We start from the raw sequence: 22761 nt of genomic DNA on the forward strand, positions 1-22761 counted from the left end.
AATGGGCATGAACGCTGTGTATTTGCTCAGAATGTTGCAGGCTTTGCTGGTTTGAATGGCATACAGCTGGTACCGCCTACCAGAACCTGCAAAACACAAGCATGTCACACAGTCCTCAGACGTTAAAGCAGTGACCAAATACAGATGATACTGACTAATCTCACAAGACCAAGATCTTGTGCAGACTTGCTAAGTGCTCAAATTCGCACTTGACGTGGTTTCACTTATTCACCTATGAATCATGATTCACAATGCAGCAGCAACATTGTCATGGATGAAAACTCAAGGCACTCTGCTGCAGGCACAGTGTGTCACTACCATGTCTTTGGAAACAGTCATCAAATAACACCCAGCCAATAGTGGATCTGGGGTCAGAAAACCGACCAATCATGAACAGAGTGGAAGGTGGCTGATGAATTCTGCATGGTAATAGAAACTATAGTTCATATCTGTGCACCTATTAAAGGCGCAATTAGCCAGTGTGCGTTCCAGGTGTTTTATAAACTTCACGTTGAGTCCTGTCACCCACCGTGCTCGATCTCACTCTCCTCGCCAGCCATCTGCTCAAAGTCCCGAATAATCGATCTCGCGGCGAGGTGATGGAAGGTCTCGTTCCACAGGTCCTCGTGAACCTTCTCCTCCCTCTCACGCCCCTTCAGGTAGGGCTCGATGTCAAAGGTCACCTCCCATTTCACAGGCTTGCCGCCTAGCAGGCCCGCCACGACCGCCTTGCAGGGCCCCTCCTCGCGGCTCCCCGCCCTGCCGTCCCACGCACGCACCTCCTGCGGCGTCTCGGCCTCGCAGAGCTGGTGGCCGTAGCCGTCTGCTGGCAGAAGCAACGGCGAGGTGAGCGCGTGGTCGTGGCAGCACATGCGTACATGACTAAACCAGGCTGCAGGTAGTTGACTCACCTGCCTCTCCTGTGCTGCCCAAGGAATGGCTGTCGGTGGACGACCTGGACCCGTCTTCTGCACTGGGGCCGTGGGCGGGGCCAACGGATGCGGCCGGATCGCATTCTGCGTCCCCATGTGGTCCATCCTGCTGAGGGGGCCTTTGTCTTGCTAGGCTCCGCCCCCTAGAGGATGCCGCGCACAGACTGGCCAACTGGGGCTGTAGGAGGAGCAGGTATGATACTGTAGTGCCATTCCTCTGGTGTATACCATATACTGCACTGGCACTCCTCTGGTGTATACCATATACTGTAGTGCCATTCCTCTGGTGTATATGGTATACTGTAGTGGTATTCCTCTGATGTATACGGTATACTGCAGTGGCATTCCTCTGGTGTATATATACAATGTACTGTAGTGGCATTCCTCTGGCGTATACCATATACTGCACTGGCACTCTGGTGTATACCATATACTGCACTGGCACTCCTCTGGTGTATACCATATACTGCACTGGCATTCCTCTGGTGTATACCATATACTGTAGTGGTATTCCTCTGATGTATACGGTATACTGCAGTGGCATTCCTCTGGTGTATACCATATACTGCACTGGCATTCCTCTGGTGTATACCATATACTGTAGTGGTATTCCTCTGATGTATACGGTATACTGCACTGGCATTCCTCTGGTGTATACCATATACTGTAGTGGTATTCCTCTGATGTATACGGTATACTGCAGTGGCATTCCTCTGGTGTATATATACAATGTACGTTAGTGGCATTCCTCTGGTGTATACGGTATATTGCAGTGGCATTCCTATGGTGTGTACAGTATGAGGTTGTATGATCTCATCTGATTATATGGAAAAGCTGATCCCTTAAGTACTGTATACTTTTAGGTAATTATCTAGATTTTCAAATGGAAATCAAAGTGATAGCTATACCACAGATAACCCCTTGATAACAGTACGTCATCTCTAACATTTCTCAGAGCCTTTTAAATCTATTTCATATCAAGATTTGACTTGTGCAAAGTTAGAGTTTCTTCTAAGAATTCATAATACAGGAAATTATATATATCAATCTCTAAGAACCTTTGTCCCATATTCTAGTAATGTGGGGAATGTAACTCTTTTGATTTTTTCATGTATTGAATTTTACATTTTGTGGGTGTTATAACTAAAAGCTCCAATGGAAACAGTTAGTGAATACATCTTGAATATTCAGGTGCATTTCTGAAATGTGGTTACTGGAGAATCTGAAACAAATTATGGGTCATTAGATGAGACACACATACACACATGCATACACACATGCACACACACACGCGCACACACACACATCACACATCACACATACATCACAAGAAATCTTGGAGGTTGCCACAATTGCCTTGCATTAAATGAGCATGGGTCCTCATTAGAGAGACAGAAGAAGAGCAAGATCACGTGTTCTTTGTGTTCTTGATTGCATTCTGATTCCTCTTTTTGGTCAGGCATATTTTTCGTCACCTCATTTTCTTTTCTCTGCTACAGCAATTTCAACACTGGTGCATCTTTCTGTGACAGCCAATCACATTACGTCTCTGTGAGTAGAACTAGAGGAAATTGAGGATTATTGAGCATATGACCACGCATTGCAGAATGCCATTAACAGTTTATTCTTGGAACTCAGTATGTGTTTGATAAGTAATTTACTTTCTGGAATTTCATTTTTCTTACAGAACTGTTCAGGGAATTGTGTGTTGGGTAACTAGATAAATCTGTATTTGTGTTTAAACATGATAGAATAGAGACTGAATGGGAAAAGAAAATGAGGTCAAATGACTCCTGTGATTAAATGGTCAAATACATATTTCCTTGTGTTATTATTATGACTGATGGCTTTACATAAATTGTGTAAAGAAATAAAATAAATGTTTTCATGAATACAATTGCTATGTCAACAGAATTTTGAGGGAATGGATTTGCTCATACAGTCAATTACCAACACCAGACAGAATATTTATAAAATTATTATAAAATGAAATGAATATTGATTAGGCACCTGCTTGCATTCATATTGCTGATCTCTAAGCGTTATTTGTTATCCCCAAACACTAGGCCGAGCAGCCCTGTGTTTTGAAGCCTTTCTTGCTAACCTGATAGTTCATCTTCCACTGGACACCATGGTCAGGACTCGTGTGCGTGATGAGCTCTTGAACCTGGGCTCTCCTGAGGGGGTTTTTCCCCACGGCTGAGCTCGGGTCACTGGGTGTGTAAACCCTCTTCTGGGGATTGTAGTCCTCAATCTGATTGGTGCTGTAAGCACGCCGTCTCGGAGAAGTGCTCACATCAGCCCCTGTGAAAAAAATTCCATTATCAACCACTGCGCCATAAATGAATGCAATTCAGAGATTCGTGGCAACTGTCTGTTCACTCAATACACCGTTATAAAACAAGATTTATAAGAATCAGGCTAGAGTCAGGCTTTTCAGACTCAGTCTTTGTGGACCAATGGACAGGGCCATTTTTAAAACTATTCAAGCACCCAACTGAGATAACAGAATGCTGATAACATTAGATAAAAATGCTACCACCGAGGTATACACTATGACTCCATTGGGCTTTTTTACTTTGCACATTCTTGAAGTTACAGATTGTTATAGACTGTTTTAGTTTGTTACCGATATGGTAATTCTCCCCTGCGTCAGGGCCACTCTCAGACATGGTGTTTGAGAATGTATCAAACAGTGTGGTAGTGGGTGTGTCCCTGGGCGGGGCCTGTCCATCAGAGCCACTCCTCCCAGGCTCCTCCTCCTGAGAGTGGTAGAACACAGAGCTGGTAGACTCATTCGAGCGCATCATACTGTAACGCCGCCTTTTGTCCTGGTAAGACAGAGCAGGAAACAAAAACAAAAACAAGTTTGTGAAATAAAGCCAACAGAAAAGCCAGAAAAGCCATTACACAAACACTAATGATTCACACTAATGATTCACACACCTTTGATCTTTGATCTTACCTCCAACACGTCTTTTATCATTGTGCACTAGAAGAACTTAGTAAAAATATTTTTGTTTTTGGGTTGTTGTTTGATTACTTCTTTTTTTTATATATCTATTATTTTTTCTTTGGGGGGTGGGTCTGGTTAGTACATGGTCAACATTTTAGAACAAATCTTTTGAGTTTCCTTAAATCCTTTGGGACTGTGTTTTAGGAGTTCCAAAAAACTACCTTTTGGGGTTTTTGTTACTCTTTTTCAGTGGTTTGAATTCACAACTGTGGAAGAGAAGTGTGTTTTTACTGAACCATGATCGAGTGTACTCACAGATTTGGGATTGGAATGGTACCGAGTCGTGTCACAGACCACGCTGAATCCAATCAGCCGGTCACCGGGAAATAGATATGTCGTCCCCACCGGAGACAGCAACACCTCTTTTGTCTCAGGGTAGAGCCATTCAATGGAGATGTCACTCAGGACAGGGGCCATGGACTTTCGCATGCACTTAATCATCTGTCAAATTCACAAAAAGAAACACTTTGTCAATTGGAGTCTCCATATGTTTTTGCAAGGCATCTCTTCTGTGTTCATATCATGTATTACAATAGGGTGTCTGCACTTGGGCCCTAATAATCCTCCGTAACGTAAACGTCTCTCTGAGAAACCACGGGAGGCATTGTCTTCTCTGACCAATCATTCTAATTTACATTTTAACTCAACCAAATTGATCATTTGCTAATACTTGCGGGCAGCCCACACTTTACATGCAGGCTATAATTACACGGCAGTGACATTCAGAATAGCTGGCTGTCGCCGCGGCAGCCAAACACGTGGGCGTGAATGAGAACCTTGGGCTGCAGTCTCTCGCCGTCTGCCAGGAACTCGGCACAGCCCCTGGAAACAGCGGCCAGGCTGCCCACGAGGCGCCTGCTCGCGTCCTGGCCCATCCCGAACACGTAGCACCTGCAGAGCACGCACACGTGGGAGTGAGTGCACACGTGCATTCACACACACACACACAACACACAAAATACACACACAAAACACACACACACACAGTACACACACACACAAAACACACAGAACACACAAAATACACACACAAGACACACACACACAGTACACACACACAGACACACAAAACACACAAGCACACACACAGACTCTATATCAAGGTGAAAAAAATCACCACATTCTCCATCACAATCTTCACTTTAGCAATTTAGAAATTTGGCAGCTGGAGCAGTTCTGAGATGCCAGAAAGATAATTAATGATATTTTTCCTCTGTCATTTTCAGGCCCAATTTCAGTGCCATTTTCAGCATGTTCTGCATTTTATAATTGGCAGCCTCATTATACTTGGTTAAATGTTGAAGTTCGGGACCTATATGGTCTCGGCTTGGACTTTAGTGACGTCAAGAGCATGTTTTGGACAGGAGCTCAGATTTACTGTTATTTGGTGATCAGTGCCACTGTTGCCTGAAGACCAATATGCTAGAGGTCTCGGCAGACTCTGAATGGGTCTAACAAGATCACTGCCTGGCTGGCTCCCTTAAAAAGGACAAATTGCCCAATTCATCCGTCCTGCAGAGGGAGACTTGCTGACAAACTTGTGCAAGAGCGAGGTTCACCATCAGTTCTTCTGTCTAAACACATAATAACATGAGAACTTTGTACTTTGATTTGTATATTTTATTCCTGTTGTGTAGATGAATTGAAAAGCTGTACTATTCTGAACTCTTTAGACACAAGCAATAATGTGTAACATCACTGAGAGAAAAAGCTGTCAGTAATGAGAGACTCTGTGGGAGAGAGACTGACTTCCACAAGGAAGTGGAGGTCTCAGCAAGGGCTCTGCGCAATCTTTTCACTACCTATAAATGAGAGAACCATGCTGCGTAGATCTATCCGATATTGGACTAAAGGATTTACGGGTGACAGTTTGATCATTTGGATAAGATTTCTCTGAGATAACATTCTCTGACAAAAAAAAAACGGTCTCTGATCAAAAAACAAGCTGATATCATAACCATAATCCATAATCCATAATCATAATCCACTACAAGAGGTGCTAGTCTAGACGCAGGTATGAAAGGCCAGTCTGGATGCCCGTCATACATTTGCGCCCCCCACCTGGTGAACCCCGCATGACTGCGGACCAGTGAGATGATCTTCCCCGTGTTGCTGACCGCCCCGTCGGTGAGGAGGAAGAGCTGCCGAGGATGACCTCGCTGAACAGGCTGCCTCAGGACCCAGTCCAGCGGGGCCAGGATGTTGGTGCCGCCCATGTCTGCTCGGATCTTCCTCACGTAGTCGCACGCGGCCGATAGACTTTCCTGCGTCACAGTGGGCATGTGTCAACAGCGCACGTCAATTCATTACTGAAATATGTCAGTAATGAGCTTAATCTTAAGTTGATTAAACAAATGAAAGTAATTGACTTTAACCTTGATATAAAATGCAAAACATCTCCATCTGTTACCGCTGCACCTGTCTTCTATATAAAATGTAATAGGCACTTACTGCTGTCGAAGTGAAAACAATGTTATTGCTAATGTAGGAGTACACACACATACTTTACCTCACTGTAGTTCTGACTGGTGGCGAACAGCGGTTTGAAGGTTGTGCCAAAGCCAACGATGTTGAACATGCAGGCGGGGAAAAGGCTTTTCAGGATCACCACCATGGCGTCCTGGCAAGACAAACTGATTAGTCAGAAAGCTCGTCTGGAGTCGGTAAGTGGAGGAAGAAGGCAGAGAAGTGAGAACATGCAGCGCCAGCCTAATGCCAGGCCCAGCCAGGGGGCATTCTGCACCACATCATTCCGTAACACACGAGTCATCATTCCGTAACACACGAGTCGTCATTCCACACCACATGAATCGTTATTCCGTAACATATCAGTCATCATTCCGTAACACACGAGTCGTCATTCCGTAACACATCAGTCATCCTTTCGTAACCAAGGTTTTAATAGTTTTGGATTTTTCATTAAAGTTTAGTTTATTTAATTGTGACTTTTTGTCTAATTCAGTTAGTTTTAATTTGTTTTTAGAGCATGGTTGCTAGTTTTAATTAGTTTAAAAAAATTTTAAAGCTTAGTTTTAGTTTTCATTAGTTCTAGTATTAGTTTTTGTTTTTTCATACTTTGGGTTATTTGTCAGGTGTTTTTTTTTTCAAAAAGTTCAAAGTAAATATTGTGTAATAAAAACTCATCAAAAGATACCATTTTTAAAAATCAGAGTTGTATAATCCAGGTTCAGAAAGTAAAAGTCCTCACCAGGATTTTGCTCAGGCTTCCTGGATTATACAAGTCTGTTAAAAATGCATTCAATTACATGTTGAACAACCAACTGTCCACAAAACAGTCCACAAGATAGCAGCCTTAAGTGCAAAATGTGTAATACTGCTGCTGAAAATTGCCAGACTAAGGACAGACACGAACATAGGCACGTAATTTTGGTTCAAGTGAAAAGCTAAGCTTTTTGAATGCAACCGAGTCCTTTATTTATTCCTTTATTTCAGTTAACGAAAATGTTTTTTAAATATCAGTTTTTTCATTCGTTTTCGTTAAGGATTACAACCTTGTCTGTAACACATGAGTTGTCATTCCTTAACACACGAGTAGCCCACCCCCTTCCACCCCTGTTCAAAAGATCTGGGCACATTTTGACAACCTATTGCTGTGTACTTCATATATTTTATGCAAGTGGTTTGTGCAAAAGCCACATAATATAGACAGGCCTTTATGCAATTACTACAGTCTCCAGTCACTGAACTGTAAAAACGTTTACAGTATGTGTAATTGTATACCCAAAGTGCATACGCATGCAGAACGACTTTTCTCTGACAGGACTAAAATATAAAAAATGTACGTGCACAGAACCTTTTCCTATCCCTCCCTTTCTACTCATCAAAAGGGATAAACTCAGACAACGGCCATTTCTGGGGGGGGGTTGGGGTTTTCTTTGAAGCCAGATGCGTTTGGGAAGGCACATTTCGTTAGGGTGACCTGCTCCTTTAAGTCCGACACGTGCAGCAACAGCGCAAGATTCTCCCAGGTCAAACCAAGGATGAGTCATCGCTGTCTCCTGCGTCACACGCGGCCGAGCTTCGGCTTCGGCTCACGCTCGTTCAACATTTGCTGCAGGTTCACGCCACAGTCGCACCGTACGCTACAACCCAAATCACTCGTGTGGTTTGTGGGGTGCCGAGAACATCACAGAGGAGGACAACACGGCTATGGCGCATTCTAAGTACAACAAATCAACAAGCCAATGACGTCCATTATTACTGAATTAATAGAGCCATTTATTACGTTGAACTTTGTCGTCGTTTGGATGAGGCAGCAGACTAAACAGACAGATGTACAGAGGATGTACAGAGGAGGGAGGAGAGGAAAATTGGTAGGAGGGTCTTGAGGATGGAACTTCCAGGCAAGAGGAGAGGTAGACCTATGAGGAGGTTTATGGATGCAGTGATAGAGGATATGAGAGTGGCTGGTGTGTCAGTGGAGGACACTCAGGACAGGGCCAGATGGAGGAGTTTGATCCGCTGTGGTGACCCCTAAACAGGAATTACCGAAAGAAGAAGAAGAAGCAGACTAAACAGACCCACACTCCTATCAGCCACATATCAGTTTCAGAGATACAGGAATGTTCAATAGTCCTTCATCCTCAAGGCTGTTGTTGAAAGCGCAGTCTGTTGAATCTTGAATGTGGAATGAAGCAGGCCAGAAAGCATGGCCTACATTTCCACATGAAGCAACCTTTTGCTTTTGTTGAGAGCGTAAAAACCTCCTATGGGCTGTGTTCTGCTTCTTTGCTGCCTTACATTTGAATACAGCTCTTACATCTCATCATTTCGTGAACATGTTTTAACAGGTTGCTACAAGTAATTGCCATCTGGCTTTTTTTCCCCTCTCTGCTTTTCTTTGTTCTTTTATTATTCATGACAATCCCTTCTCAACCAATGGGATTCAGAAGATCCTTTAGACGTGGCCACCTCACCTTAACGCGACTGATGTTGGCCCCACTCATGCTCCCGCTGCGGTCGATGAGGAAGACGAACTCTCCCTGGACCTTCGTCAGGTCTGAGGTCATGGACTGCAGGTCAGGACAGAAGTTCAGCATCACCACGGGGTTGTGAAGGATGTCTTTGTGGAGCCTCTTGTGGATCACGTCCACCTGCACAGACCGACCCAAAGAGTCACCGGCAGGCCTGGAGCGCCTTGGTGTTGAAGTCATTTACATGCTTTTTAGATGAATGTAATTTAAATAAAAGTCATTTAAATAAACGTATGAATGTTTAATTGAATCGATTCCTTGGATTTTTGTTTCAATATTGTCCAAATATTTGTGAATATTCTGAGTGTGGAAGAATGCTGTGAGATTCTCATCAGGACTAACCTATTTGATAATTCAATTTGTCCAAGAGAACAAGTGGCAATTACCCTTTCAAGAGATTACATTCTTTATCCGTATACTGCATTTACATGCTTATTTATTCTAATACGGTTGGAGCCGGCATGGCTAATGCAGTAATGAAATTCTACTTAATGAATGTATGCGTTCACCGAACGTCATTATTAATGGATCTTGAATCCCAAACAAATTACCAAAAACCTCTCCACAACTCCAAATCTTTTATGCTGGTCCCCATTTCACCGTTTGCTGCCTCTTGACAGTCTGCGTAAGGGTCTTAATGCTAAAGCTATAAGACCAGGTTCTGATCAGCGCTCTACCGCCTCACTGCCACGCAACCCCGGCGAAATCCTCAGGAGGTTTCCATAGAAACCCCCCCTTTATTGCCAACCTTTTTTAATGTGGCTGCATATGCACACAGCTTCCTGTTTCTTGAGGATATAATTGCAGTTGCTTTTGTGCTGGTCTGGTCTACACACGAGTCTACACTCCGGTCTACACTCTGGTCTACACTCCAGTCTGCACTCCAGTCTGCACTCCGGTCTGCACTCTGGTCCACACCCCAATCTACACTCCAGTCTGCACTCAGGTCTACACTCCAGTCTGCACTCCGGTCTGCACTCCAGTCTGTACTCCAGTCTGCACTCTGGTCCACACCCCAGTCTACACTCCGGTCTACACTCTAGTCTGCACTCAGGTTTACACTCCGGTCTACATTCTGGTCTATATCTCTTCCATACACTACATTTCATTTCCAGCCCTGCTACAGGAAATGGCCCTAAACAGCACCTGCACTAGAAGACAACTGCTTTCCTCCTGTTCCCTTCCTCCTGTTCCCTTCCCCTTGTTCTCTTCCTCCTGTTCCCTTCCTCATGTTTTCTTCCTCTTGTTCCCTTCCTCCTGTTCCCTTCCTCCTGTTCCCTTTCTCCTGTTCCCTTCCTCTTGTTCCCTTCCTCCTGTTCCCTTCCTCATGTTCCCTTTCTCCTGTTCCCTTCCTCTTGTTCCCTTCCTCTTGTTCCCTTCCTCTTGTTCCCTTCCTCCCGTTCCCTTCTTCATGTTCCCTTCCTCATGTTCCCTTTGCCCTTCTCCCTTCCTCCTGTTCCCTTCCTTGCTTAATGTGCCTGAAATAACTTTCTTAAATACACTAGAGGGCAATGAACTCATCACATATACAAATAATTAGCAGCAGGTTATCAAATAATCATTATCTCATTTCAGGCATTTGTCTACCTTACACTTTCACACTAATAGTTTGTTGCTGCATTTTATGGAGCTGCTGGATGTGACGACCCCCCCCCCCCCCCCCCCATCTGGTTCCCTCTTCCCCAGCCCTTGCTTCTCCTTCATCCCTTTGCCATCATCTCTCCCTGCTCTCTGTCCCCATCAGTTCTCTCCATTTCTCTCTCTTACTTTCTTTTCATTGCTGGAGTCCTTTTTGGTGGCCTTGATGTAATCACTCCTCCCCTTCAGGTGTTCGTCGTACTCCTCGGGCGTCATGTCTCCGTCCTCAATCAGCACGTGGGGCAGATGAGGCTCTGAGGTAAACAGGAGACAGTAACACCAACGTTCTCCCCACACTATTTACACTATTTACCCACTTGATCACAGGTGTTCAAAAACACACTTAAAGAGTCTTGATAGTAAATACAAATGCATATTGAACAAAATTATATAATATCTGGCAGATACCATGTTGACTTATATATTTATCATGCCTTTGCACTGGGAATCAAACCCATGACCTTGGCGTTGTCAGCAACCTGCCCTACCTGCTCTAACAGAATCTGATGTAAACAAATTGAGTACATTAGGATATGTGTAATTTGTAACTCAATTGCAGTAATTCAATTACTGCAGGTATTCCTCAATTAGTGAGGGAGACTCTAGAGACCCTCAGGAGTTTTTTATCCAAACCAACATCGTCACATCACCCTTCCTTTAAGAATGAACAGATGCAAAGGGTTGCTGTTGTTACGGGAGACAAGAGCTGGCCTTTCTCGTGATTATAACACTGGTCGGGTGCAAGAGAGATGATGAAATACATGAGAGATACACATGCTCATAAAGAGGTCATTCAGAATGAGTCCTTGAAAATGTTGTGAAATCTAGAATCATAGATTAGGTCATGACTCTGGATCCGGACGGGCGGGGTTGATGATGCTCTATAGTGTCACATCATTTTGGATGATGGGTCTAGTATCAAACACTGGAAGTTTGGGAGTGGTTAGCGGGGGGGATGATCAGGAATCATAGACCTGTAAGCTATAATCACAGAAATGTACATTTTTTAAAAAGCTAGACTATGAAGTATCTTGACTCTAATCCAATACATATGACGAAATCCTCCAAATGTAATTGGACAAGAATATGTAATACAAGTAATTCAAATACTGGCTATCTGTGGGTTAGTTTAGTCTGTGGTCCATGTTCCTAGCGCTGGCACTGATGCTTTTATTACGACCGATTGAACCCATGTGCTATTTCATCAAGGTCTTTATGAGATGGTTCTGTTCTTCACAGATCTCCCACGGCTGGGAGCACACACTCACTTTGGTGCTAGCTAGTTCACCCTTGGCTTTCTTGGTGAGCACACATGAAAAGCCGTTGCTACCCCTACCTCTATAGAAACAAGGTTAATTTGTTAGCCAAAAAACTCTCTGTCGTGCACCTTTACTTCAAATAACAAATTCAAGGCACAGTTGTATATAATTTGTCAAATGAGCCCTTTAGGAAATGAACCAATTAAGTGGTCGTTAAAGATTTTTCTGAAACTCGCTCTTGGAACAATTCTATTTAATCTCCTCACTGCCACAAGGTTTTTCATGATTAAATCTAACACTGGGAAGGCACTTTTGTGTATATGCATCACAAGGGCGCAGATGTTGGCTGGTGTGTCACTTCTGGGTCCGTGCTACTAGTCAGCATGCAGCAGTGGTCGATGCTTTTTGAACCTTTGATCGGATGTCTGTGCCGCTGCCCCATGAATCAATTAGCCAGTGAACACATGTCACTCCCTGCGATAAGGTCTGGACAAAGAGGAAGCAACGACTGGAAAAAACCAACAGAGTGAAGGAGTGAGGGGACATTAGTGCCGTTTTTAGCACTCCTCACACGTGCAGCAAAGGCGAGGAGAGCACGAATGCTTCTCACTTGTACGGAGGGGAGCAGAAAGACTCCTCACACATGTAGAGGGGAGCAGTAAGACTCCTCACACATGTAGAGGGGAGCAGTAAGACTCCTCACACATGTAGAGGGGAGCAGAAAGACTCCTCACACATGTAGAGGGGAGCAGAAAGACTCCTCACACATGTAGAGGGGAGCAGTAAGACTTCTCACACATGCAGAGGGGAGCAGTAAGACTCCTCACACATGCAGAGGGGAGCAGAAAGACTCCTCACACATGCAGAGGGGAGCAGAAAGAGTCCTCACACATGTAGAGGGGAGCAGTAAGATTCCTCACACATGTAGAGGGGAGCAGGAAGATTCCTAACACATGCAGAGGGGAGCAGGAAGACTCCTAACACATGCAGAGGGGAGCAGTAAGACTCCTAACACATGTAGAGGGGAGCAGTAAGACTCCTCACACATGTAGAGGGGAGCAGTAAGACTCCTAACACATGCAGAGGGGAGCAGTAAGACTCCTCACACATGTAGAGGGAAGCAGAAAGACTCCTCACACATGTAGAGGGGAGCAGAAAGACTCCTCACACATGTAGAGGGGAGCAGTAAGACTCCTCACACATGTGGAGGGGAGCAGAAAGACTCCTCACACATGTAGAGGGGAGCAGAAAGACTCCTCACACATGCAGAGGGGAGCAGAAAGACTCCTCACACATGTAGAGGGGAGCAGTAAGACTCCTCACACATGTAGAGGGGAGCAGTAAGACTCCTCACACATGTAGAGGGGAGCAGTAAGACTCCTCACACATGTGGAGGGGAGCAGTAAGACTCCTCACACATGTGGAGGGGAGCAGAAAGACTCCTCACACATGTAGAGGGGAGCAGAAAGACTCCTCACACATGTAGAGGGGAGCAGAAAGACTCCTCACACATGCAGAGGGGAGCAGTAAGACTCCTCACACATGTAGAGGGGAGCAGAAAGACTCCTCACACATGTAGAGGGGAGCAGAAAGACTCCTCACACATGCAGAGGGGAGCAGTAAGACTCCTCACACATGTAGAGGGGAGCAGAAAGACTCCTCACACATGTAGAGGGGAGCAGTAAGACTCCTCACACATGCAGAGGGGAGCAGAAAGACTCCTCACACATGCAGAGGGGAGCAGAAAGACTCCTCACACGTGTAGAGGGGAGCAGGAAGACTCCTCACACATGCAGAGGGGAGCAGGAAGACTCCTCACACATGCAGAGGGGAGCAGGAAGACTCCTAACACATGCAGAGGGGAGCAGTAAGACTCCTCACACATGTAGAGGGGAGCAGTAAGACTCCTCACACATGTAGAGGGGAGCAGTAAGACTCCTAACACATGCAGAGGGGAGCAGTAAGACTCCTCACACATGTAGAGGGGAGCAGTAAGACTCCTCACACATGTAGAGGGGAGCAGAAAGACTCCTAACACATGCGGAGGGGAGCAGTAAGACTCCTCACACATGTAGAGGGGAGCAGAAAGACTCCTCACACATGTAGAGGGGAGCAGAAAGACTCCTAACACATGCAGAGGGGAGCAGTAAGACTCCTCACACATGTGGAGGGGAGCAGAAAGACTCCTCACACATGTAGAGGGGAGCAGAAAGACTCCTCACACGTAGAGGGGAGCAGAAAGACTCCTCACACATGCAGAGGGGAGCAGTAAGACTCCTCACACATGTAGAGGGGAGCAGAAAGACTCCTCACACATGTAGAGGGGAGCAGAAAGACTCCTCACACATGCAGAGGGGAGCAGTAAGACTCCTCACACATGTAGAGGGGAGCAGAAAGACTCCTCACACATGTAGAGGGGAGCAGTAAGACTCCTCACACATGCAGAGGGGAGCAGAAAGACTCCTCACACATGCAGAGGGGAGCAGAAAGACTCCTCACACATGTAGAGGGGAGCAGGAAGACTCCTCACACATGCAGAGGGGAGCAGGAAGACTCCTCACACATGTAGAGGGGAGCAGGAAGATTCCTAACACATGCAGAGGGGAGCAGGAAGACTCCTAACACATGCAGAGGGGAGCAGTAAGACTCCTAACACATGTAGAGGGGAGCAGTAAGACTCCTCACACATGTAGAGGGGAGCAGTAAGACTCCTAACACATGCAGAGGGGAGCAGTAAGACTCCTCACACATGTAGAGGGAAGCAGAAAGACTCCTCACACATGTAGAGGGGAGCAGAAAGACTCCTCACACATGTAGAGGGGAGCAGTAAGACTCCTCACACATGTGGAGGGGAGCAGAAAGACTCCTCACACATGTAGAGGGGAGCAGAAAGACTCCTCACACATGCAGAGGGGAGCAGAAAGACTCCTCACACATGTAGAGGGGAGCAGTAAGACTCCTCACACATGTAGAGGGGAGCAGTAAGACTCCTCACACATGTAGAGGGGAGCAGTAAGACTCCTCACACATGTAGAGGGGAGCAGTAAGACTCCTCACACATGTGGAGGGGAGCAGAAAGACTCCTCACACATGTAGAGGGGAGCAGAAAGACTCCTCACACATGTAGAGGGGAGCAGAAAGACTCCTCACACATGCAGAGGGGAGCAGTAAGACTCCTCACACATGTAGAGGGGAGCAGAAAGACTCCTCACACATGTAGAGGGGAGCAGAAAGACTCCTCACACATGCAGAGGGGAGCAGTAAGACTCCTCACACATGTAGAGGGGAGCAGAAAGACTCCTCACACATGTAGAGGGGAGCAGTAAGACTCCTCACACATGCAGAGGGGAGCAGAAAGACTCCTCACACATGCAGAGGGGAGCAGAAAGACTCCTCACACATGTAGAGGGGAGCAGGAAGACTCCTCACACATGCAGAGGGGAGCAGGAAGACTCCTCACACATGCAGAGGGGAGCAGGAAGACTCCTAACACATGCAGAGGGGAGCAGTAAGACTCCTCACACATGTAGAGGGGAGCAGTAAGACTCCTCACACATGTAGAGGGGAGCAGTAAGACTCCTAACACATGCAGAGGGGAGCAGTAAGACTCCTCACACATGTAGAGGGGAGCAGAAAGACTCCTAACACATGCGGAGGGGAGCAGTAAGACTCCTCACACATGTAGAGAGGAGCAGAAAGACTCCTCACACATGTAGAGGGGAGCAGAAAGACTCCTAACACATGCAGAGGGGAGCAGTAAGACTCCTCACACATGTAGAGGGGAGCAGAAAGACTCCTCACACATGTAGAGGGGATCAGAAAGACTCCTCACACATGCGGAGGGGAGCAGTAAGACTCCTCACACATGTAGAGGGGAGCAGAAAGACTCCTAACACATGCAGAGGGGAGCAGTAAGACTCCTCACACATGTAGAGGGGAGCAGTAAGACTCCTCACACATGTAGAGGGGAGCAGGAAGACTCCTAACACATGCAGAGGGGAGCAGTAAGACTCCTAACACATGCAGAGGGGAGCAGTAAGACTCCTCACACATGCGGAGGGGAGCAGTAAGACTCCTCACACATGCGGAGGGGAGCAGTAAGACTCCTCACACATGTAGAGGGGAGCAGTAAGACTCCTCACACATGTAGAGGGGAGCAGAAAGACTCCTAACACATGCAGAGGGGAGCAGTAAGACTCCTCACACATGTAGAGGGGAGCAGAAAGACTCCTCACACATGTGGAGGGGATCAGAAAGACTCCTCACACATGTAGAGGGGAGCAGTAAGACTCCTCACACATGTAGAGGGGAGCAGTAAGACTCCTCACACATGCAGAGATTTTGCTTTTGGATGTGCACCTGCACTCCACAAGCAAACAACTTCATTAAGCAGCCATAGCTTCATTTTGGTGTTCATAAATCACAGATTTACAATAAATTGATTAATTAATAAATTGATTTTGCTATTATGCAAAAAGGTTGGATTTTATTTTGAAAAATACAAATTCGGGGGAAAAAATAAAAGTAATTGGTGTGAAATCAACTGAAGAGATATGGATGTCAGGGGTGCCCAACTAGCAACGAGCACTGCCCTTTAGGTAGAGGGGGATCAGGTTGAGTCTGCCATGTCATTTTTCCAATTCAGAAATTCAGAGCCACACCTGCCGCTGGTCACTTGGTGGTAGGCTTAGTGGAGGGGGGGGGGCTTTTGTGGGGGGGGCATGTGTGCAGGGTGTGTGCGTGAGGGAGTGATTCATTTCCCCCCTCACAGAGTGAGATGACAGAGGTCACAACAAGCGAGTGCCAGGGCAGGAGAATGCTATAAAGGAGGGGAGCAGGAAAACCTCCTCAAAGATGCCTACATGGCTGTGGCGAGGAGTTGAGGGGTGGGGGAGGAGGTGAGGGAGGGGTAAAGCAGGCGCTGGGGGGTGGATGAGAAGGTGGGGGGTGGGTGAGGAGGTGGGGGGTGGGTGAGGAGGTGAGGGTGGATGAGGAGGTGGGGGGTGGGTGAGGAGCCTCACGCAGCAGGCTGTAATAATGCAAGTTGATTCTCTGGTAATGGAGTGATGCCTCACAGGTGTTCAGGAGCTTCAGGCGGAGGGGAGATGCCCCAGACGCATCCCCCCCCAGCCCAGCCCAGCCCAGTCGCAAACAAATACAAGCTGGTGTGAAATTGGACTCTGAGCCCACGCCTGCTCTGCATGCGTGTAAGCACGGGTACAACTTTGCAAACACCCAGGTAACTCAGCAGGGGGCGCTGTGGCCTCCGCCTGAGACCCCCGGCGTCTTTGTTCCTGAAGTGTATCCAAATACCAGCATATTGTACCAACCAGAGCCTGCAGCGATGCTCAAGACGAGAGTAACAAGTGCGCTCGGTTCTGTTTCAGCAAGCAGAGGAACAGTGAGGGTTTAAGAAGCATTAATTCTGCCATCTGTACAACAAGACTGCAGTCATAAGCCCCGAGTCTCTGCACACTGTCCAGTGCAAATATGTTGATATATCCAAATGATTAAAAAAAAAGTACAGCCATGGTTTATGAAATTAAACATGTACCAAAGATATAGCTGCCAGCGTGAAACACACACAGAATATTACAACAGTCCTTCACTGCTGATTAAATGATTAGAATACTGCAATATCCGACAAACTGCAACATCTTACTAAGGCCAATTATGTTAAGGCAATATGGGAACATGCATAAGAACCTCAGTAGAAATGTTACATGCAGAGATGACTTCAGTTAAGAGAGCTATCTGCGCTTAGAACTTTGGACAGTGGACAATAGAGTGGAGACTGATGGCTAAGTCCGCACATGTGTGTGTGTGTGTGTGTGTGTGTGTGTGTGTGTGTGTGTGTGTGTGTGTGTGTGTGTGTGTGTGTGTGTGTGTGTGTGTGTGTGTGTGTGTGTGTGTGTGTGTTTGTGGATATATATGTGTGCAGTCTCTGTCTTAACAGGGTGGTCTGTGTGATATTGCTTACCAAGAAACAAATGTGTGTGTGTGTGTGTGTGTGTGTGTGTGTGTGTGTGTGTGTGTGTGTGTGTGTGTGTGTGTGTGTGTGTGTGGTACACACCGCTGGGGTAGATAAGGATCTCCACAGGGCAGTCATATGTGTACTTGTCTGCCAGAGTGACCAGGATGCTGGTGGCGGATCGGGCTGATGGGTCAGCATCAGCCCGGATGGCATGAGAGGGGCTCTCCACACCTGCACACACACACACACACACACACACACACACACACACACACACACACACACACACACACACACACACAATCACAATACTGTGTAACACTAGCATATACAGCAGCACCAGCCATTCCCAACTCACAGACCTTAAAGACCACCTCTTTACCATGAAGGTTGAATGTATTAGTGGTCAATCAATAGCACAGTTGCTCTCATGCACTGAGGTCTGTTCTGGACACTCAGAGTGCAGTCACATCCCAGCAGGCATCAATGCCTTATTGGCTGAAAACAGTTGACACACTTCAAAACATTCCATTATCATTCTAAAATACACATGTGGTGACTGTGACATGTGATCAGTAAGTAGGATATTGTATTTTTAAACAACAATGGTGCATTTTGATATTTAATTGCATTCCATATAGTGTGATTCACTATTTTTAGTGAGTCTGTGTGTGTGTGTGTGTGTGTGTGTGTGTGTGTGTGTGTGTGTGTGTGTGTGTGTGTGTGTGTGTGTGGCTGTGCATGGGTGGATTTCTCTGCCTGCTATGAGATTCTGGCTGTGCTGCACTGACCAGCCAGTAGATACGGTCCCCTGATCTCCAGCTGGAAGTTGAACTGGTAGTCGATGGAGTTGATGGACTCCTCCTGCAGTAAACTGGCCAGACACAGCTGGCTGGTCGGGGCAATGTGCTCATGAGAGCCCTGTGCACAATGGTGTCTGTCTCTGCTCATCCAATAAAACAAAACAGACATACTTATTCTTACTTATTCTCAATGAATGCAGCCTCTGCTTCCGCCTGTAATGTAACTACTGCATACGTTTATTTTACTGATTATCATATACTGATATTAAATTGATACTATATTAAGAGTCTAGTGGAAGAATCCCGAGGAGTCCCACCTCCTGGTTGTATTAGGGGAGAAGGTTTGCTCCTCTTTGATGGAGCACTGGACCCTGGGTGTGCACGCAGGTGGTGAGGTGACCCGGATGCCCCCGTTTGGGAGGGTGGACAGCTCGGAGGAGGTGCTGACCAGCACGTTCACGGTCTCCAGAGGGGGGATGAGGCCCAGGTTCACCACCAGCACCATCTGCTCCAGGTCTTCGTCAAGCTGAACGAGACCTGTGATGCAAGCACACAGCCATCCCAATCAGGCCCCGTTTAGAGCACCTATACTGTGCCATACTCTCCCTAGTCTCATCTTTGCAGCATCACCTCACCCTTGTCTCACCAATGTCTCACCTTCGCAGAATCACCACATTCTTCTCTCACCCTAGTCTCACCCTTGCAGCATCATCTCAGTCTTGTCTCACCATTGTCTCACCTTCGCAGAATCACCTCATTCTTCTCTCACCCTAGTCTCACCCTTGCAGCATCATCTCACTCTTGTCTCACCATATGACGATGTTTATTCGGTCACAAGTATCATTTCATCTTCGTCCTTAGCATGGCATTCATTCTGTCATTAAGGCAAAGCCTCATCCCAAACTCTTACTCTGAATGTGCTGAGGGGAACATTCTGGAGGAGGTTGTAACATGGCCGTGAGGGAGACAGACAGAGGGGAAGCATGAAGGCTCACCGCTGCCGCCCTGCTGGCCGCCGTTGCCCGCCGCACAGGAGTCAATGTAGCAATCGTCGATTTTCGCCTTGTCTTTGATCTGCACTGTGATTATCTGGCTGGAGATCATTGCTTCGAAGCCCACCACGACAGAGCCCTCCTCCAGAGGGTAAATAAAGATACCTCCAAAACAGGAAACAGAACAAAGGGACACAGGAAAGGAAATAAAAACCTCAGTTCATGCACCCATGAGTATAAAAATCCATTAACACATGCGTCTGCAATAGTACGATGGGACTGAAAATGTCAGAGTATAATCCTTGCAAGTGATTTAATGTTGATGGAATAGACATTTTTCTCATGAAAATGCACCTGCTATATTTTCATAGCATTCAGCAATGGGGGTATTGATTCAGCAGTCATTGCTACCTGGACCTTTTTAATCAATACTACGCCGCAGTGTCACTTTGAGCTCCTTCCCACGTTGTTCTATATCGAGGGTTATTATGCTGTGAAGCTTCTTCAGAGATGCATGCCTGTTCTCTGAAAGTGGCACTTTATGTCTGTATTAAGTTAAGGAACCAATTTGCAGACATGGTACCGAGAGCTGAGGGAGTGCTCACAGGTGCACTGGCATCCTCTTCCTCCATACAGGCCTTCAAAGCACATTCGTACGCTGATAGAGCTTCTGACACACGTCTGCCAAAATTGCTTTTGTGGCCAGAAGTAACGTTTATGAATCTTACTCTTGCCATAGGAGGAGAAAAATCTCACCTCATAAAAGATCTATGAGAGTTTGCTGCTAAAAAATATTCTTGGGCTGATCCTGTAAGTGAATATATGTAGAATTGATGTACAGGGCCTGCTCAAGATCTAGGGCCATATTAATCCCCCCAGTGCTTTTCCCAGTGTGCGTCACAGGCCAGTGCTGAAATATCAACCCATGGGATGAGACTGAGAGCTCTTCCTGTCTCCCTCCTCACAGTACTCTACACAGATATTGTATAATGACTGCATGTTATTCAGGAAATTAAGCAATGATGTGAATAGAAATAATCTTGTGGTCTTTGGCATTAACAATCTACTCTTCCCACATAATCCTTACATGAAATGATGTGACAACCTTTTCTTTTAATAATTAACTTGTCTTGTTGAAGGAAATAATCGTTTGACATGTATCATACAACGATCTAAAATAAAAATAACCTAATTGTGTAATGCATGTAACAAAGACAGTAATTCAGATATCATCTGACAATACAGTATGCCCAAAGACTATAATTTGATTAAGATCTTATTGTTTTATTTCAATACAAAATATGACAGGGGTTATTGTATTGTGTGCAAGGTACCCTGTGGCACTTCTGTGATACCCTGGAAGATGGGTAGCACCTCTGGACCCCGGTCTGGGCCAGCGAACCACTGACATATAGTTACAGGTGTAATGGTGCTGTGAACTCTGACCTGTCCTGAGAGGGCATCTCACCTTCGACGGGGTGGTCCTCTATGTTTTCATAGGTTAGCGAGGCCGTCATGGCCAGCGTGTAGCCCCTGACACAGGAAGTGATGTCGGAGACACTGAGCGGCAGGGCGCTCCGCTTGGCCTTGTTGATGAGGCCGGGCATGGCTGCAGGTGGGCAGGTCCTCACGCACTCACAGCTGCTCTGGGCGGAGCCTCGAAAAGCACAGAACACCTAGTATGATCCAGTGATATATATTTCTAATGTTGTCTCGCATATTACAGTCATCTTAAGCAGTTCCAACAGGCAGTCAAAGGTGACTGTATATCAAATGTAAATGTCTTTGTCTCTCTGTTTGTTGTGGCATAACTGCAGAGGTGGGCATTCCAGATTCAGGAAGTAAAAGTCCTCACCAGGATTTTGCTCAGGCTTCCTGGATTGTGTTGATACCACAAATTTTACCTGGATTGCACTAATTAGAAAATCTAGCAAGCTTGAAACAAATCCTGGTGAGGACTTTTACTTTCTGAACCTGGAATGCCAACCTCTGCATAACTGAAATATGCCTTGCAGTATGCTAACACACAAACTGGGGAGTATATATATAGGGAGTGATATATATCTCAGATAATGCAACTCCAAGAAGAAACTGCAGTCCTGAAGATCCCAACGAACGATGAAAGAACAACGGTATTTATGGGATTCCACTGTGTTGCCTAAAAATACGACTTTTTTATTTTTATTCTTAACTACACTTTTATGTGTGGAATACTGGTGGAGGAACAAATTAAAGCCACGTGTCTTTCATGTTCAGTATATTTTTCAGTCATCGATAATTCATTACAAATTAGCGATATGAAATTCAGTCATGCCGGGAGGTTCCTGCTGCACACAGAGCCCACTCACAAACTTCTAAAAAAATAAATAATAAAAAAAACCACCATCAAAGCAGATCATATTTCCTTGCGCATCAAAGGAGACAACACGGCACATTGAAACACACAGGGAGATGAAAGGGGGGGGGTGTCGTCATTACTGACCCACTGGTTAAGACGCAGTTAAGTATATAAGTCAAAAGGCACGAACCATATTTTATTGACGAAAACTTGCTTCAACAGCATTTCCAATGAACAAAAGTGAGTTTTTAGATTAGTGAGCATTAGATTTGCCCACTTACAAAGAAATGTTCCTAAAATGTCTCCTCAAACGTGCATGAAGTGACTTTATAGTTGAAGTCAAAAGTCATGCGCAGTCTCCGCATCTCCTCTGAGGACACTTTTAGAGAGCTAAGATGATTATAGATAACCACTCTCCAAAGACAAGAAAAATAGCCTACATTACATCTGACGATTAAATATTTCCGTGACCGATGTCGCGAAGCAACAACAGGTTTATTCGTCCAATCTAGCTTCATTACTCATAGACAAACAACAACATTACATTAAGATTTGGCACATTGCTGCGTTCTGACTATAAAATCACAACGATTCGGTACGTTAACACCCCCCCACCACACACACACACACACACACACAGACCTCCCCAGTCCGCACCGAGACTGCCCTCATGTGTCCGAGGAACAGCGGGCATGTGTCCCAAATCACTCCTAGCTAAGCAGTGGTCTCATAATTTCATGGTACTGCATGTAAAAACAACGACAGTCCTGCGAGCGGGACGAGTGGACGGAACCGGCGACTAATTGATTACAGCT

The 22761-nt window shown here is 45.9% G+C and overlaps 1 protein-coding gene across 3 annotated transcripts in view; it reads right to left on the minus strand.

Annotated features, from left to right (window-relative positions):
* The window catches only part of vwa5b1 (von Willebrand factor A domain containing 5B1), a 30894-nt gene that overhangs the window by 7119 nt on the left and 1014 nt on the right, over nucleotides 1–22761 (minus strand). For 2 of the 3 annotated variants that reach the window (XR_013122794.1, XM_076984373.1), the window contains exons 2-17: nucleotides 21077–21265; nucleotides 19612–19773; nucleotides 18934–19153; nucleotides 18605–18756; nucleotides 17913–18044; nucleotides 10710–10834; nucleotides 8886–9062; nucleotides 6458–6568; nucleotides 6010–6212; nucleotides 4725–4839; nucleotides 4204–4389; nucleotides 3562–3763; nucleotides 3037–3236; nucleotides 912–1110; nucleotides 530–826; nucleotides 1–86 (exon numbers count right to left, since the gene is read on the minus strand). The exon at nucleotides 1–86 is cut by the window's left edge and continues 52 nt beyond it. Coding sequence is in view for 2 of the 3 variants with exons in the window: in XM_076984373.1 (XP_076840488.1) it covers nucleotides 1–86; nucleotides 530–826; nucleotides 912–1110; nucleotides 3037–3236; nucleotides 3562–3763; nucleotides 4204–4389; nucleotides 4725–4839; nucleotides 6010–6212; nucleotides 6458–6568; nucleotides 8886–9062; nucleotides 10710–10834; nucleotides 17913–18044; nucleotides 18605–18756; nucleotides 18934–19153; nucleotides 19612–19773; nucleotides 21077–21215 (2706 nt within the window). In the remaining variant the exon portion in view is untranslated. The remainder of the gene's footprint in view (nucleotides 87–529; nucleotides 827–911; nucleotides 1111–3036; nucleotides 3237–3561; nucleotides 3764–4203; nucleotides 4390–4724; nucleotides 4840–6009; nucleotides 6213–6457; nucleotides 6569–8885; nucleotides 9063–10709; nucleotides 10835–17912; nucleotides 18045–18604; nucleotides 18757–18933; nucleotides 19154–19611; nucleotides 19774–21076; nucleotides 21266–22761) is intronic. The other variant, XM_076984374.1, reaches the window with a different exon arrangement.

The sequence above is a fragment of the Brachyhypopomus gauderio genome, chromosome 21 (assembly GCF_052324685.1).
Source record: "Brachyhypopomus gauderio isolate BG-103 chromosome 21, BGAUD_0.2, whole genome shotgun sequence".
NCBI classification, from domain to species: domain Eukaryota; kingdom Metazoa; phylum Chordata; class Actinopteri; order Gymnotiformes; family Hypopomidae; genus Brachyhypopomus; species Brachyhypopomus gauderio.